Source organism: Protopterus annectens, chromosome 7.part1, assembly GCF_019279795.1.
Source record: "Protopterus annectens isolate FY-2018-M chromosome 7.part1, PAN1.0, whole genome shotgun sequence".
In the NCBI taxonomy this organism is placed as follows: domain Eukaryota; kingdom Metazoa; phylum Chordata; order Ceratodontiformes; family Protopteridae; genus Protopterus; species Protopterus annectens.
The window spans coordinates 363,064,339-363,083,924 of record NC_056740.1 but is presented as its reverse complement, the minus strand read 5'-3'; the positions used below and the strand labels follow the sequence as shown (position 1 = coordinate 363,083,924).

The window sequence follows — 19,586 nt, the reverse complement described above, 5'->3', positions numbered from 1 at the left end:
TTGTAAAAAAAACTTCAAAGCAGACAACCTCATTTCTGATAATCAGTAGACTGCAGTGGTCCTGTATGTTACTGATCTTAGAATCATGGAAACCATTTATGGACTACATGTGTGCTTCATCAAATGTCTCTGAGAAATCATTGAAATGCAAGAATCATTTCTCCCTTCTGGCATAATGGAACATAACAAAGTTTAATCAGTTTTCTTCTTCTTGTCAGAGTTTGTATTGTTCAGAGATGATAGAAACTCTACCAAGACTTTGGCTAGTTTTCGTGGTCTCTCCATTACCACAGAATGGCCACAGTTTTCCAATAATTCCACATGGCAGCCTGGTACAGACCCAGCTAAGACATCAGCACCAGAAACATCCAATACCTGTATTAAATAATAGAAAAATTAAAAACTAGATTAGTAATACATGCATCTTGACACTCATTTTAATATGCCGAGCACAAGTAAATGATTTAGAGGCTGTATTCTCTTACACAGTTATGGTGATACTAGCTGAGCTGAAAACTGCATTTTTTTCATTCTATGCCTATGTTTAGTTTAACCAGTGTCACAATACTCTGGAATTGCTAATCCGATAAATAAGATGTGGTCAGCACTGTTGCAGCAAACATGTACAATGGCAAGCCTGAAAGATGCCAAAGTTACAAACTTACATTTGTAATAAATAGTGAAGCTTCATCCAACAAACAGGCAACATATTTATTTTATTTATTATTTATTTATTTTACATTTGTTGACTGGGATTGTCCGCCTGAGCTGAAGAGCCCTTTTTGGAGGCCCAGGGAGAAAAGCTCCAACATATTATACAATTTTCATTATAAATTAGCAGTAAACAGCAATGTTACAGGATTATTACAAGGCATTAAGTAGCAATACAATGTTATACAGTGTCAATAATCAGGAGTATAGCAAAACTATTTCAAGATGTATAAAAATAAATATGTCATTAAGATGAGTATAGTTTTTGGGGTAAGTGGTTACAAATACCCAGTTTTATCATAATGTAGTTGCATGAAGGCAAGGCCATTACAATAGAATATCACTGTTATACTCTTGCATCATAAAGAATTTGTACAAAAAACGTCTGCCTAAAGGTAGCATCTGTAAATATAGTCTTGTAAATGCAAAAATGCTACTTGGGTATGCACTGATACTATGATAGCTAAAATATATTATATACCCGAGATGCTATACATGTTTGGCTGTGATGAAAATGTGGAATAGTGAAAACGATCCAGTTAAAGGTACTTGTTATTCAAAAATATACATGCTGATTGGACAGACCATTAAACATGCCCACTGTAAATTAAGCATCAAACACAGGAATGAGTCTGGCTGCTTAAGAAGGTTTCTATATCCAGGCCAACAGTAGTACCAGCAACACACACACACACACACACACACACACACACACACACACACACACACACACACACACACACACACACACACACACACACACAAAACACACTAAGGAAAGAGGAAGTGGAGAGGCTGCTCTTTTCTTAAATGTCTACATTCTACGTTTGTGTCTTCTTCTATTTTGAAGAAAAGAATGTTCGATAGAAAGACTTCCAAGAAGCAAGCACCACTCCTCTGTCTCCCCTGATGTTCTATGTGAGCATGTAGAGAGGTACCATATGCAGTACATCACCCTGACAGCAGGCAGAAGGAGTTCTGTAATACAATAACATTATTTAAGAAAGGTAAACAATTTCTTTCTTAAATTATATCATGGATTACTGCTAAAGAAGGTAATCAGGTTGCCTAAAATGATGTATAGTGGTCATTAGCCTAGTACACACCTGTGAACCTATAATCACAACTTCATAATTACAACTGGTTACATGTATCCTAATGAAAACAAGCACAGAACAATTTTTGATCTCCTGCCTAAAAAGATGACTTTCTGCAATTAGTGAAAATGAAAAGCTATGTACTTACCATAACTAGGCATCTATGTTGTCCACTTTCATTCTTCTTCAGTGAGTAGGTTACAGATCTGATCCTCAGATCTGACTCTGCTGCATAACATAGACTTTGGATCCAACTCTCAAGCTCCTTCTATACCCACAATGTCCTAGTCCATCCTCAATACCTCAGATTGAGTTTGTAGCCATAAAATCCCATAATTTAGTTAAAAAATGGATAGCTCAAAGAATGGGGCTCAAATCCAGAACTATAACTTCCAATAAGTAATCCAACAGGTTCCTCCAGAAGATTTTAAGAAGGGGGATAGATGGAGGGAAGTTGAGGAAAAATGAAAATGGACAACACAGATATCTAGTTATGTTGAGTACATACATTTTAAATCTGATGTCCTTTTTATTCTTTCTCAACAAATGGGACAGAGTCCCCAGCTACAGTAATATTGGGTGGCCCTCATGGAAGGATATTCCGGAGAACCACTTAGCTTAACAAAGTTCTGCTTCTGGACATTACATCCAATTTGTAATGAGTAACAAAGGTATGAGCACTGGACCATGTGGCTGCTGTACAAATGTCATCAATAGAAGTTCTTGACCAAAAGGCAGATGATGCGGCCATGGCTCTAGCTGAGTGTGCTTTAGTTGGTCTTGGTAAGGAAACGTCTTTTTGAGAATGGATCCAAGAAATGCAATAGTTATCCATTAGCCAATATAATATTAGAAACTGGATAACCCAGTCAATTTGATGAAAAGGATACAAATTGCTGATCTGATTTTCTAATTTGTTTCACTCTGTTTAAATAAAACCATAGTTGCTTGTGTACATCCAGGAGATGTAGCATGTATTCCCTTTGTTTGAAAAAGTTGGAAAAAAAATGGTAAATTAATTGATTGGTTAATGTTAAATTCAGATGCCACTTTTTGTTTGCAAAGTTACTCTGTCTTTATGGAAAATAATGTAGGGAGTACTTGATGAAAGAGGCTGGAGTTCAGAAATTCTTTTTTGTGGAAATGATAGCTACTAAATGGGCTGTTTTGCATGACAGGAATTTTAAATAATATTTGCTGAAGATTCAAAGGGTTTCTGAGTCAGATCTTGTAGCACCACATTCAGATCCCGGGGAGGTGAAGGATCCTTCATTGGAGGCCTAAGGAGAAAAGTGCCTTTCAGAAAAGCTTTACATAACTTGGAAGAGGCCAAAGAATATTTTTTTATCTCCTATATGAAAATTTGAAATGGCTGCCAAATGTAGTTTCATCGTAGTAAGATTAGCTCCTTCTTTGAAAAGTGCAGCCAGGAAATCAAGAACAGCAGAAAATGGGGCAGAAAAAGGGTCAACATTATTTCCCAATGCCCACAAGGAAAATCTTTTCCACTAACACTTGTAAACCTTCTTGGTGGAGTCTTTCTGTGAGGAAAATAGAATGGTACATATTGGGGAAGAAAGCCTGGGCTGTGTGGCATTTACTGGAACTGGAGAAACCATGCAGTTAGTTTGAGGGCTGGGATACTGGGATGACTCATCCCTGAGGGGGTATGAAAGGAGATCTGGAGTTGGGTCAAGTATCCAGGGAGGATAAAGTAAATGGGACCAAAGGAAGGGGAACCACTGAGAGGGTGTGAGAGGAGATCTGGGGTTGGGTCCCATATCCAGGGAGGATAAAGAAAATGAGACCAAAGGAAGGGGAACCACATCTGTCAAGGCCAGTATTGGGCTATAAGGATGATTGAGATATTCAACATTATTGCTTTCTGAAGGAATTTGGGAATCAAAGGAAGTGGGGGATAAGAGTAAAGGAAACCAGATGACCAAATGTGAGCTAGATCATCTCTTGGTGACAATATCTTCTGCACTTGTTGTAGTGGGGGGATGCAAAGAGGTCACAACAAGGATGGCCTAATTGATGGAAAATTTCCTCCACAATTGATTGTTTGAGAGACCACTCACAAAGCATCAAAATGGACCTGCTTAATTTGTCCTCTAGTATGTTGGTTTTCCCTGGAATGTGCATTGCAAGTACAAAATGGTTGGTGGAGATCACCCATTGCCACACTCTTATAGCCTCTCTGCAGAAAGAGAGTAAAACCGGGTTTCCCATTGTTTGTTGATGTACCGGACTATAGACATGTTGTCAGTATGAATCTCAATATTCCCTAGAGGAAGAGCATCTTGGAATGCCTGCAATGCTAACAGGACCACTCTCATCTCCAGGACGTTGATATGTGAATTAATCTCTTTAAGGGACCATGTACCTTGGACCATCCTTCCCATGTAATGCCCCCTACCCCAAATGACAGATATTCATAGTCACTGTGCCAAAGGGGAGGGGGGTTGAACAAAGGGTCAACCTAGACAAATGTCATCCAACTGGATCCACCAATGGATGTGGTGTTTGCAAATTGGTGTAAGCTTGACTGGAAAGGCTAGGGGGTGTAGAAGAATAGACCAAATGAATAGCTAGAGTCCATGGAAGAACATGCATACAGTATTGTGCTAAAGGAAACAATACTATTACTGCTGCCATAGACTCCAGTGCTTGAAGAATGAATCTGGCTGGAGGAAAAGGATGGGAAAGAATCTGATGAACCTGAGATCTGAGTGTGTCTATGCAGTGAGTTGGTAAGGATACAATTTGCACTGCCATGTTAAGATGTGTGCCGGTAAACTCCAGGCTCTGTATTGATGTCAGATTTGATTTTGTGTAATTGATTATTATTCCCAGTGAGTGACAAATCTGGAGCAAACAGTCCGTGGATTGTTGAAGGAGATGCATGGAGGGGGCTGTGAGGAGTCAGCTGTGTCAAATGAGCTGCTACCAGTGCCATACATTTGGTGAACACCCTAGGGGTTGTGGTGAGGCCAAAGGGCAAGGCCCTGAATTGGAAGTGACTGTCTCCCAGTCAAAAGAGTAAGTGTCAGCAGGGGTGCCTGTCTATTTTGATGTGACAGTATGCATCCTGAAGATCTATGCAGCACATCCAATTGTCCTTGTAAAGAAATGGCAGAAGGGACTGGACTGTGATCATCTGGAACTTTCACTTTTTCAAGTACTGATTCAGTTTTCTTAGATCCCAAACTGGTCTTACCTCCCCTGTATTTCTGGGCCCTAAAAAGAAGCATGAGTAAGTTCTGCATCCTACTGGTCTGCTGGGACCTCGTGGATGACTCTTTAGTCTAGCAGATTATGAATTTCTTGGGCTGCTGCCTTCCTCTGACTGGGTAGAACATTGGGAAGCTTTTTTGTTTTGTAGATTTGGGGTTGGGAAAATGATATGGAGTAGCCTCTGGATATTATTTTTAGCACCCAGGAATCTTTTGTTATAGTAGCCCAGGTGTCAAGGTGCAAGGACAATTGCCCCCCGACTGTATCCTGAGGTGGGCAGTCAGGTAGCACTTAAGGAGCAATGAAAGGGTCCATCTGGAAAGGAATCATGGAAACCCTGATTTAGCGGGCCTCATCTGCCTCTGAGGAGACATCTACCATAGGTTCATATAGGTTCATAGAATTTCTAGGCTACTGGCCTTAGGGCCTTTATAAGCCTAGCCATGTTATACCCTTGTTCCCTTACTGACCAAGTTGTATGGTCTATATTTGCAGTGCGAGTTTATGATCAGCACAGACTGCCCTTATCCAGGAGGGACATAGGTGACACCCATGTGGTAAATTTATGGTCTCCTCTATCCAGTTGTCTATGTTACGCTTAAATAGGGTCATTAAGGAGGTCTGTTCTATGTGAATTGAGAGTTTGTTCCAGAGGAGTGACAATCTCTGGGAGACATATCTGTATCTCCAGCATGTCCTGTTAATGTCACAGGCTAAGTTAAGATCCTTACAGCGGGTGCATCCTGTTCTATTTGACTTGCAGATGTGCAGTATTTCCATTAGGGCAGCATCCGAGACTGCACTGTAGGCCAGGCACAAGTCGCCTCTCAACAGCCTATAAGATACACAGTACAGTGACAGGACCTTCAGTCTGTCCATGTAGGTCATGTGTTGAAAGCTGTGTACTTCCTTGGTGAGAAACCTCTGAGGTATTGCCAGCTACTGCAGGTGTCTGGTGAGGTACATACAAAAGGGAGCATTGTACTCTATTAGTGGTATGATGTTTGATGAGGGATGAGTACAGGAGAGTTATAACATCCTTAGCTCTGGATGCTATGCCCTTATTTATGAGATGTGCAAAATAGAAGGCCTTCCATACCACTGTGGACACATGGTGATCGACGTTAAGGTTGCTATCAACCTGTGTTCCCAAATCTCTCATTTCAGAGTTTTAGCTAAGGGGGGTACTGCTAATATTGTGATTTGCAGGGACTTCCCCTTTGCTAAAAGGGGTGATACATTTTTTGACTTTGGCACCCAGTCTGTGGATTTGGCACCAATCATTTGTCTGTCTAAGCCCTTTTTGTAGTATGTCAGCATAGCTGGGGGGCTCAATGACTGCACCCAATTTGCAGTCATCGGCGAACTTTGTAAGCCACCGGCCATATATTTTCACCTAGACTTCTGAGAATAGTACAGGCCCAGCACAGATCCACGTGGTACACCACTGGTCTGCTAGTAGAAGTGGCTTCCCCAACTTTGACTGTATGTGTTCTGCCGGTAAGCCAGTTGGCTACCCATCTAGTGACATATAGGTTAATTCCCATCTGGGTGAGTTTCTCAATGATGCCTGAGTGGGGGATTGTGTTAAAAGCTTTGGCTAAGTCAAGATAGGCTGTATGTACTATTCTGCCTTCATCTAGGGCTTAGGTGACATTAGCACTGCCTTCCCTGCCTCTGGGGGAGTTGTCCCTGCGCGATCTTGGAAAGGTCCCTGAGATTTGCGGAACCACATCTTCTTACCACCGCTCTGTTTTCTAGAAAATGTTTGTTGAGGGGTAGAAAACCCAATTCCCATGGCAGACAGGTCTTTCTTTCTTGCTCACTGTGGGTAAGTATTTCTTTCACAGAGGGACCAAATAAAGATATTTCATCAAAGGATGTGTTGATGTAAGACTTCTTGAAAAGTTCCAGAATGTCTTATAACCACATCCAGACATGTCTCCTTACAGTAATGCCTGAACCAGCAGCCTGTGAGGTGCCTTCAGCTGTGTAGGAGAGCAACCTCATGGACACATTGAAATTTGACAAAAGAGTAGTCAGCTGAGATGTTAATCTTTTGAAATCCTCTGCAAACATGAACTCAGAGAGAGACTTTGATAGATCTTTAGTCAAACATCTTTGTAGTCTTGTGTAATGTGCCAGGTAGTTAGACAGCAATGCATATGTCGCTGAGGCAAATATTCGCTTTCTGAATCTGTCCAGTGCACAAGACTCTGTGTTTGGTGGGTGGACAATCTCTGTTCTCCTAGCTCTTTTTAGTGGCCATCACCATAGCATCTACTGGGACTCCTTTGTTCCAGTGGGGCCTATCTTTAGGGAAAGCTAGGAATTTGTCAGGTCATTTCTGTATAGGCTCAGTGGAATCCAGATCATTCCATGCAAACAAGAAGCTAAATCAATTAGCTCATTCGTCAGGGGAATAACCCAAGACGTAGATAAGCCAGAGCCAAATGCTTCCACAAATATCTGATTCCTCTGGAGAAGGATTATTAGAAGATCAAACACCTTTCTGCCTAAGGATCTCTAATATCTTTCCAAAGAAGACATCAACGAGTGATGATCTGGGGAACCCTTCTCCTTCCTCAAAATCAGTATCCTCAGTGACAGATTTCAAGGGGAATCTATCTGCCTCCTCTTGCAAATTCTCTTCTGATGGATCTCCTCTGGGGATGTTCAGGTGCAGCATCAAAAGAGAAGGGGAAGTTCATCTGTGGGAACTGATGGGAAGCTAGCTGGAATTGGCTGTAACCCAAGACATAGATAAACCAGAACCAAATGCTTCCACAAATATCTGATTCCTCTGGAGAAGGATTATCAGAAGATCAAACACCTTTCTGCCTAAGGATCTCTAATATCTTTCCAAAGAAGACATCAAGTGATTATCTGGGGAACCCTTCTCCTTCCTCAAAATCAGTATCCTCAGTGACATATTTCAAGGGGAATCTATCTGCCTCCTCTTGCACATTCTCTTCTGATGGATCTCCTCTGGAGATGTTCAGGGGCAGCATCAAAAGAGAGGGGGAAGTTCATCTATGGGAACTGACGGGAAGCTAGCTGGAATTGGCTGTTGCTGTGGAATAGGCCTGATGGACTCAGAGCTCAGAATCGAAGAGTTAATAGGAAGTGGATCCAAGGGATGAGAGACCAGATGTCTAGAAAGAGAAAAAGCCCATTCCATAACCTCGAAGGCAGATGGACCCAGACAAGCTATGGCCACATGCACTGGAGTCCAAACTTCCTGTATGGGTAGATCATGACTCTGACCAGATCCATGCCTGGAGGAAGCAACAGGACCCAAGCTGTGCAGCACTGAGGCTCTGAGGGGCAGAGATGGATCTGATAACATCAGAGTTGATCCTGGCCCCATGGATCCAACACCACTGCTTTGGCTCCAGGTTCCATTCCGTTCCAAAGGAATAGGAGGGGAACTAGTCAGGGATGTTGCTGGAGTTGAGGAAGTGATTCTCTTAGGATCTAACTCTGGACCTCTCGGAGCTGTTGCTGCACGGATCACAGAAGGAGTCAGTACTGTGTGACAAGTGATTGGAAGACTCACTGATCCAGTAGAGGATGGAGCTGAAATGGCCCCCATCTGGATCTGAGTTCTGAGGAACTTTTGCATTATCCTATTCATATCCACTTCTGACAGACTTCTGGAGGACTGGGAGGATGTGGTAGACTGAGGCCTGGAATGCTTTTTGGGAGTTTGCATGAAGAGAGAGTGTACAGTAGGAGAGACTGGATCCAAGATGAGCTCTGGAGTCCGAGCTCTTGTAATATGTGATGTACCAGGTTTTGGATCCATGACTTAAGCTGTGGGACTGGCTGCAATAATGATCAGATCCAAAACTCTGGGATCTGAGGATTTTGAATCTTTAGAATGAACCTTGGGGGTCAGAGGACGTCAGATCCAATGAAGTCCTAAGGGACTTTGGTGGAGAGCACTTTCTATGCTCCAAAGGACCAGATTTAGATTTAGAAGTTGTTGTACTGGGGATCTGAGCCCCTGAAGAAGGTGTTGATGAATGAGGAAGAAGATTCCTCAAGATAAGTTTGCTGGTGATTCAGGAAAATATTCACACTCCTTGCGGGCATCTGAGTTAGGAAGTGCATTTTTTTAATCCTGGCAGCTTGTCAGCCATGACAGTTTAAAAGTGGAGGCAGAGAAACAATAATACAAAATAAAGAATAAAGTTTTTTTTTTAAATAATTTAGAGCAAAGAAGAAATTCCCAACAATGATAATTGAAGATTACCCTGAAAGGCAAACAGAAAGGAAGAAATTATAAGAAAGAATGGTTACCAACTATGGTAACAGAAGGGAACACTATATAAAAATAGTACTTACGCTACTCTAACAATAACTGGAAACTAAGAGGGAGGTGAAAGTTAAAGAAGATTAAAGATCAGGAGAAAACGCAACTGATCTACTATAGTTTTAGTCACTTTTTTTTAAACAGACTCTATTCAGTCAATGTATTTTAATAACCTTACTTATGAAAGAAGATATTAGAAACTGTATACCAAACACTCGAGAGAAGGACCCTACATCTGAGCACAATGGTGGCAAACGAGATCTGGGATATTAAGGATGGACTAAGACATTATGAGTATAGGGAGGAGCTTGACAGTTGGACACAAAGTGTATAGTATGCGGTTGAGTCAGATCAGAGGATCGGATCTGTAACCCATTCGTTGAGGAAGAATGAAAAGGACAACATCAGATCTTATTTTTATTTTCTGGAATGAATAAGTAATTGTTTGTCAGCTGACGGCCACCAACTTCAATGGTTGTTATACTAGTATTAAAAGTAAGACATTATTATGGCAGAATTCAAAGAATGAATACACCATGCATAACATAATCAGCTACACATCTGCTACATCATATATTCAAAATTAACTTCTTGTGAACCCACTACAGTAAACAAAGCATTGTGTATTATACTTTTAAAGTGATCTTCTTGTGAACACATTGTATTTAAAAGAGAAGTATTTAATTTAATTTCATGCCTAAAAATCTACTTATTAAAGGCTACAAATGGGAGTAGGTTCATTTTTCAAAATTAACTGTGCAAATGGACAATTTAACCCCCTTTTCTAAAATGCAAATTATGCCCAATTGGTTAGTATAGAGGGGATTTTTGCTTACAGATGTGGTGCAGGTATAACGGATGCATAGCCATCCTGTATGGGTGTTGTGTGGGCTTTCCACAGTGAGAAAACGCAACTGATTTAATATAGTTTTAGTCACTTTTTTTTTTAAACAGACTCTATTCAGTCAATGTATTTTAATGAAAGTTCCTAGGTTCATAGGTAAGTACTAGACTAACTGCCCTTGTGGACCATTTTAATCCTAGCCAGTTCTCTTAGTGAGAATCAAACCGTGTACCTCTTCTTTCTGAGGTAAACAACTTAATCATTATACCAACCCCCCAGCCCTGCTAGATCTATATTTACTCATCCTAAGGCCCACTGATAATAACCATTTTAAAGCATGATAAAGGCCATTTCTGGCCAATATTTTAAATGGCAGGTGTCATATTGATGATGATTTGTAATAGGGTTCTATTTGAAATTATTACTGCTTGTTACATTATGTCTCAGTATATCAGAACCATTCCTGAAGACCACCTTATTCAATTTCCATTTGAGTGGGTATGTCCTGGTCCTGCTCAGACTGTCTGCCATTACATTTTTGCTCTAGCAATATGTAAGATGCTTGGTGGGTTATACAAGGGTGTAGAGCTAACTCTCAGGCCATTATGGCTGGCCTGCACAGGGGGTAAGACTTGGAGCCACCCATTTGTTTATATACCATTTCACTGTGGTACTGTAATCTCCTGTAATGGTCCTGCAGACCACAGGTCATGAAGAGATTCTATAGCATGAATCACAGCTAATATCTCTTTGACATTTATATACTTTGGTCTGTCTGAACTGTACCACAGGCCTCACACCTTTATCCCCATAGAAACTGCTTCCCAAGCAAAAACTAATTCATCTTATTGTCTCCACCACTGAAGTTTTTTCTTGATAAAGCCCAAAAATGTAATCTGAAAATACCAGTGAATGAAAATGTCAGGTCCACTTTGTTTTTTAAATATTGAATTTTTCTCATGTATAACCTGGAAACAAGAATTATGAGAAACAGAGGGCATGAAATCTAGAATCCTGAAATATTTTCTGTCTGAAGTCTCATTATAATTGGAGTAGAACAGTAAAAGGTTTTGGATACAAATTAATCTTTTCCTTTGTTAGGAACACCTTTGAAGGGACATAACTAGAAAAAAGGCACAATCCTGTGTGACAGAGTTGAAGAGGATTTACCTTGAAGCATGCATATGAATATATAAATGAGTATTTACATGTGTTTCACAGATTGGGTGGGGGCTTGTTTGTAGATGCCTGGATGTGTGTGTGTGTGTGTGTGTGTGTGTGTGTGTGTGTGTGTGTGTGTGTGTGTGTGTGTGTGTGTGTGTGTGTGTAGGGAGGTGGTTGCCTACATTACTACGATGTGTGCAGGAAGGCAAAATACTAGTGTGGTCAGGGTTGACAGCACACTGTCCAATTCAGAGCCATAAACAACTTTAAACACACGAACAGCAACTGATAAGAAAATAGGAACAAGGAAATCCAGCAAACCTCGTACACAGGAAAAACAGTTTATTGCAACCTGGTTTAGCGCTTTCAACTAGAAATACTAGTCTTCATCAGAACCATACATATCCATACCTAACAAGTTTATATACCCTTATTAATTAAAAAAGGCGCCAAAACATTTAAAGGTGTACTACATAAAATAAGGTGTTTCTCTGTGTGGCTTTATCATGTCTTTGAAGTGGAGAATCTCTCTCTATCTTGCTAACTGACCAACCCACATTGTATAATCAGTATGGGCGGACACCATCGTTGTGACTCCTAGCCATAATGTGATGCTAGATACTCTATTAATAGAACATAATACAGGATTTTGTCCAACATTGGGGGTACAGATAATTTACCCCCTTTTTGACAGCAAAACAAAATATGAGTTGTTCAAATTTATTTGTCATTAGTTATTCTATTGACATTGTTAAAATCCAAAATATTACTACTAATAATGGGAGAATATATAAAGGTAATATAGACTTTACTTCACTACTTGATGCTGGCCCACATTTTTTGTACGGAAGAGGTATTAATTTAAAACATTTAAAATAAGTATTTTGTTAATGTTACAATAGTTCTGCCTTCCTCTAGAGGTTATGGAACATACCCTTTATGTTCTCCAAATTCTGTAGATATATAAATAATGGTTTTATGGTTATGGTTGGTGGATATAATCACATAATTCATGCAAAGGGAAGATTTACATGTAATTCTACAGGGGTGGACTACCTCAATACGTACAGTTTATGTAATGCTTTTTAGGTAGAAAAAGATATGAGGTGTTTAATAAATGGATTTTGGAGCACTTACATGATATAAAATTGTGCAAAAAAAATACAATGCATTATTTAAACATTCTTACTCGTATAGATTTTTACAAGTTTTCCTTTTGCTTAATGCAATTTCATCTTTAAGGGGTGGGGATGTAAATAATCAAATGGAAAGTAAAGAATTAGACTGGCAGTTGCGTCTCAGTGACAGTTTATTCAAGAATTAATGAGTCTAGTTCTTTACATAGTAAGTTGAAAGCCTAGCCTTTAAAATGAATTAATGATGCTTTTTATATAATGTTTTAATGTGATGTTGATTGGTTTAAGGTGTCATGTGATACATTTATGTGGATGCGTTCTTAATTTTTGAAAATGAGTTCTGAAGAAGTCAAAGTGGTTTGATGAAATCGTTAAATAACTTGTGAATTAAAATTGTTATTATGCCATTTCTTTGTCCAAGTTTGAATTTTGTTTTGAGTTTTTGTTTTATTTGAACTGTTGCAGTTTTGGAGAAGTTTTATGACTCCATAGTGAGCCACACTGATTAAACACTCACCAGGCTGTGCAAAGAGAAGGTCGTGGTCAACTGCCTATTGGATGCCAGGATTTGCCACATCACCCATGCACTGAAATCCTTATACCATAAGCATACATATGATACAGCGATAGCACAAGTGGGCGGCACAGTGGTGCAGCGGTTAACGTTGTCGCCTCACAGCAAGAGCTTCTCCGGTTCGATTCTCGGCTGGGGTGCCTTCTGTGTGGAGTTTACATGTTCTCCCTGTGTTCGCGTGGGTTTTCTCTGGGTACTCTGGTTTCCTCCCACATTCCAAAGACGTGCATCTGGAGCATTTCTCCCCGAGCCTCAGCTGAAAACAGGCTCTGCGGAAGCTACTCGGACTTTCCCGGTCAACAAAATGATAAATAAATAAAAAAAAAATAAAAAACTTCTTGAGACATACCACTCTGGACTATATTCAGAGAAACATGCTGGAGCTCTTGGAATATGTGACAGAGGCAGGTATGAATCTAGCTTTAAGCAGCATTTTACCATCATCGAGAATGATGTCACAAAATATAAAGAAAATATTACTGACGTCAACATTTGGCTTAGCTTCTGGTGTTATTTAAGGGGGGCTCCTTTATATATCAGCCTAGGAGGAAATGGTAGACATTCTAACAGACCTACCTGCTTTGCCAAGTATGGCCTACACCTGTCTCCCCAAGACATTTGTATATTGGCTAAAACCTTGTCCACTCATACAGTGACTTCAGGAAATATTAGTCTTCAAAAGCTTCCAACTTAAGAAAACAGTATCTGGATAATGTAAAGGTATTGCTGTTCAATGCTAGGAGCCTCAACAAAAAAAATCCCTACAGGCACTGTTTACCTTGGAATGCACTGATATATGCATCATCACAGAGATGTGATTTAAGACCACTGAATGTACCCCAACAGTGCATGATTTCAACAACTACAACTGCACAGGCCAACTGCACTAGAAAAATGGCAATAAATGCATAGGTGTATCTACATACGTAAAACAAAATTTTACATGCTAGCGTATGAGATAGGATAATGGCCTGGGGCATTTCCATATCCAACTTAACATTGGAGTCTTATACATGAGCCCAAACACCATTCTCTTAGGGGCTTCAACTATCCCCCATCAACTGGGAGACCTATACATCCGCTAACATAAATGCCCAGAAATTTCTGGATTTCATAAATACAAACTCTCTGGACCAGTTAGTTTGCAACCAACTAGAGACAAAGTCCTGGACCTGGTTCTCAACAATGCTGGACAACTCTGTTCCCCACCAGCTGTAACTTCTTCCTAGTTAAATTAGATCATAAATCAGTCACAAACACCATAATACTGAAGCCAGATTATTCTTCAAATACATCAGTATTCAGAGATTATGCAAAGGATAATCTACTAAAACTGAGTGATGACCTGGGTAAATTCAACATCCCCCTCCAATCTGATGACCCCACTGTGTATGCTGAACCCTTTACAGACAAATTCTATGCACATGTGAATAGCTGCAGAGATACATGTTCCCCTCTAAACTAAATATAAAGAGAAATTTTAAAAATAAACCCCTATGGTGGAACCCAAATACAAACAGGTTCTACAATAAAAGAAAAACGTATTGCATGCTATAATAAATGTGACTCTCAAGAAGTTAAAAACACCTTTGTTACACTTAACAAGGAAGTCCGGTCCCTGATCAAATCAACTAATGCCAGATTTGAACTAAAACTAGCCACCCAGGCAAAAGACAACCATGAAGCCTTCTTTAACTATGTTAAATACCTCAGAAACAATGCCCAGCACTGCACAAAGTAAATGATATTATATACTCAGACCCTGAGGACATACACAATCTACCAATCTACTTGCAGATAAATTTAGCTTTAACTTCACCCTCCCCTTCCCCTCTACATTTCCAGATCACATATCCACATTTTCATCTCTGCCAATCTCCCAAAGACAAGCCCTCAAAGCACCTTCCAAGGCCAGGAACGCTGCTTCCATGGGGTCATAAAACATATCAGGCTGTCTACTGGCCAGCCTGAAAACAGGACCTGTCAAACTCCCTACAAAGGCTATTCAGTATTAGCCACCAAATAGGCTTTGTGCTGCACAAATGTAGGACAGCAACAGTTATCCCCATGCACAAAGACAGGGAGTCAACAGACCCAATTAATTATAGACCCATACGTCTAACCAGCCTTATCTGTAAGGATATAGTGAGGATTATTATGGAATTAACAAATAAGGATATAGGTAACCTACAAACTCTTGTCCCAAGCTAGTCTGGTTTTGTCACAGGTAAATCCTACCTGCTTAACCTGGTCAACTTCTTTGAAAAAGTTTCTGAAGCAATGGATGAGAGAAAATCAGTACACACCACATATCTAGACCTCACAAAGGTGTTTGACACCATTCTCCACTTGGATATTGCTGATAAACTCTATCTGCAAAATGTTAATCTCTACGTAGCTCACTGGATAGCAAACTGTCTCACAAATGGAATCAGGAAATTAAGTTAGGTAGCTCTACCTCCTCCAAATGACTTGTTGCTAGTGGTGTGTCCACGGAATAGTGTACGGGTCACTCCTCTTTGGCATTTACTTCTCAGTGCTCAAAGTTAATGTTAAAGGTTTATAGCTGACCAGTTTTTTAGATGACTGTAAAACTGGTGCCATGGTAAATTCTCTAGAGGACACCAAGATCCTACAAGAGGGCCCTTCCCAAATAAATAGTCGGTGTCACAACCATGGATGAAAACAAAATGCTAAAAAATCTCCTTCAACAAGCATGATGCCCCCTGTAACTATCATATCAACAATGCACCCCTGAAAATAAACCTGTAGTTAGGTCTTTGGAACCTATGTGGACAAGAAACTGTCCTCTGATTACCATGTATCCAATATTGTAAGAAAGTCCTTTTTCATTGCGTAGCTTAGTAGTAACAGTATGATGTCTAGGTCCAGGGAAGTGATAATTCTACTTCATTTGGCACTTATTTGGCCAATCACTGAGTATAATGTCCCTTTTGGTATGTACCTGTGTAAACACTTAAAACTACAAGGGCCTAAACCATAAAAACTACACTTACCATCTTAAAGTCTTGTCCCTGTTCTCGGTTTCATATAGACTAAAGAGCGGCAATCCCTGCCTCATGTACACAGCCTCACTAGACCATTTTCTCTCAGATCTACTGCACATCCACAAGTCTAATGATGGCATAAACACCCACTCAAGAGATCTTAATCTCATCTACACCAAAAAACTCAACACTTTTGGAAGTGCTTTACATGGGGTTCTTCCCCCAACCAGTACAAGCAATGAAAATATTGGTCTTGGATCATGAATTGCATCTATGCAAACACTTAAATGACTTATACTTTCACTGCATCAAATGTGGGAAGCTAACCATTATAAACATCAGGCTTTCAGATCTGAATTATATAAGCAGCACAAAAATATGTATACATTATATATATATATATATATATATATATATATATATATATATATATATATATATATATATATATATATATATATATATGGGTTCACTACTAAATATTGAAATTCCACAATCCCGACTCTGAAAACAGGCAACCAGAATCTCGAGATTGCTGAATCTCGAGCTAAAAAAAAAGTAAAACAACACCAACTGCACTAACGTTTATGCAAGCCCCCTGCAGCCCCACATCTCCTGGAACTTAAATAACCAACTCCGAGATTGCACTACAGTGGGTGAACAGCAAAGTTCCCATTCCGCACTGTATGACAATCTCCATTCACTGTTTTCAAGATTCCGCAATCTTGAGATTCTGGTTGTCGGTATTCAGAGTCTTGGGATTGTGGAACTTCGGTATTTAGTAGTGAACCCATATGTATATGGATATATACATGGGTCTACTTCACATGACCTAAAACTCATTTGACAGAATTTCATTTGACCGAGACCAAATCACCTAATTTTCAAAATACTGAAAACTCATTTGACTGAATCTCATTTCACCAAAAGCTTACAATGCCAAATTTCAAAATACTGAATTTTAAACCATAGACATGCGCACTTACAACACCAATGACTAACTCTTTCCAGAACTTAAAAACTACTTACTTACCCTCTTAACAAAAAAATGGACAATATAAAACCACACTTGCCCCCCACAAACCTCTAACTATATATACTAACTCCAGGATCGCACTACAGTGGGTAAAAGGGCATATACCTTTTACTTGCCTTATAATACTCTACAGACTGCCACTACTGCTGGGAATGCACAAAACATCCGCCATATTACTTTAGATACTTCCCATAAAAATGTAAAGAGACATACCCACATTTAGAAACACTACAACACTACTTTCTACATGACTAATGGTATTCTGACAGTCAGTACTGTAAGTTACAGTAATTATTTTTATCACAAGTAAGTCACAGATGAAGGGAAACCCACATCATGTCTATGGCTTAAAATTCATTGAAATGAGATTCAGTCAAATGAGTTTTCAGTATTTTGAAAATTAGGTGATTTGGTCTCTGTCAAATGAAATTCTGTGAAATGAGTTTTAGGTCATGTGAAGTAGACCCATATATATATATATATATATATATATATATATATATATATATATATATATATATATATATATAGACTATATATATAGACCCATATATATATATATATATATATATATATATATATATATATATATATAGAATATATATATATATATATAGACTATCCCTTGGTGGGCTGCTGTGTCTCCTTGGACTTGGGGGTGGATATTCCTCATATTGTACACTCGGGTTCCTGTCCTTCCCTAACCTAAGAGGCCCTGTGGACATCTTTTAAACACCAGTATCCTGAATAGGATTAGACGTCCTCTTAACAAAGACTGTCCTCCCAGAATTTTTTGGAAAATTGTACACTCGGGTTCCTGTCCTTCCCTAACCTAAGAGGCCCTGTGGACATCTTTTAAACACCAGTATCCTGAATAGGATTAGACGTCCTCTTAACAAAGACTGTCCTCCCAGAATTTTTTGGAAAATTGTACACTCGGGTTCCTGTCCTTCCCTAACCTAAGAGGCCCTGTGGACATCTTTTAAACACCAGTATCCTGAATAGGATTAGACGTCCTCTTAACAAAGACTGTCCTCCCAGAATTTTTTGGAAAGTATGTCCTATCATTGTACTGCTTAGCCTTACTCACTAGGACATATTTTTGCTGCCCTGCCAGGTAAACCAGCAGCCCCCCCCCCTCTAGTCTGGCCTTTTTGATCCCCTCTCCTTCCCTCCTCTTTTTGCCTTTTGTCCTTAAAATCCTCTCTCTCTACCCCATCTCTTGTTCTTTATTCTTGGTAAACCCCCTGCTTGCTCTGTCTGATATCCTTTCCTAACCTGGCCACTAGGTGGCGCCCTTCTTACCACAAATCCTACTATCATATTTTTGGAGTATCCCACTGCAATTCCTATTGTCCTTTCCAGTTCCATAGTTTACCACTGCCACTTGCTATTTCTCTCACGAGCAACTCCTCTACCTTACCCAGTACTATTTCACATACCCCCCACTTACCATACAATCTCCTCAAACTCTCTACTGTTGAGCTCACCCTTACCTTTACACCTGTTTCTCTCTTCTTGCCTGATTGTTTTCTGCAACTGGTCATCTTCCTTTGACACCTGACTTTTCCTCTCTGTACTTTCTTCACGCTCTTGGTCCCCTCTCCCTCTCTTACCTGTATCTTTGTGACTTTTCTTCTACTTGCCTGCTCCTTCCCTAACATCTACTGTACTATCTGCCTATTCCTTACCTTTCGTCTATTGTGCTTACTCTTTTACTTGCCTTCCCTACCTATCATCTACTGCGCCCCCCTCCTTTCAACTATCATCTCCTTCTCAGTACTATTCTCTCCATGTTATATCTGCCTTTAGCTCTTACTCTACCACTTTTTTCCCTCCTCTCTTCCATCCTCACCTTTTAGCTTCCTGATCCACGCACTTACTACTGTTTTACTGTGTTGTATTTCCTATTCCTTCTTTTCTCTACCTGTCCCCTCCCCCTCCAGCTCCATTTCCGTTTCTACCCTACAAATACACCCGTCCTCCAGCCGTTTCCTCCCTATAGACTATCCCTTGGTGGGCTGCTGTGTCTCCTTGGACTTGGGGGTGGATATTCCTCATGTGAGTACTTGGTTTGAATGCATTGTGTACTGTCCAGTTGAGGTTATTCTCTTTGTTACAATCACTAATAGCCTGAATTGCCGGACTAGCTGTGTATACCTGCAAAGATTTTATGATACTTGTATTTAGCCGATGAGAACCACGTGGAACGCCATTTTTCCGTAGGAACTCTTGAAGGCGGTTTAATTACCCCTTCTCCACTCCTCTTGGCCCTGCACCAATCCATCCCGCACGGTAAACTGAAGATCTACTTCCTCAGTTTCTTCTGATACCAGCGATGCCTGTGCCTGTCCCCTAGCCTTACAATTAGTCAAACTACCATAACGGTAGCTTTATTTTTACCGCTTGCTGTAACCCTTAACTACTGTTGTGTTTTTCTTTTTAAAGACGCTCAATAGGC

At 39.9% G+C, this 19,586-nt stretch overlaps 1 protein-coding gene across 1 annotated transcript in view; it reads right to left on the bottom strand.

The window, feature by feature from the left end:
- Positions 1 to 19,586, bottom strand: part of ABHD6 (abhydrolase domain containing 6, acylglycerol lipase) — a 510,377-nt gene that overhangs the window by 1,889 nt on the left and 488,902 nt on the right. Inside the window, exon 8 of the mRNA XM_044078793.1 lies at positions 1 to 375. This exon is cut by the window's left edge and continues 1,889 nt beyond it. Within this exon, the coding sequence (XP_043934728.1) occupies positions 193 to 375 (183 nt within the window). The 3' untranslated portion in view covers positions 1 to 192. The remainder of the gene's footprint in view (positions 376 to 19,586) is intronic.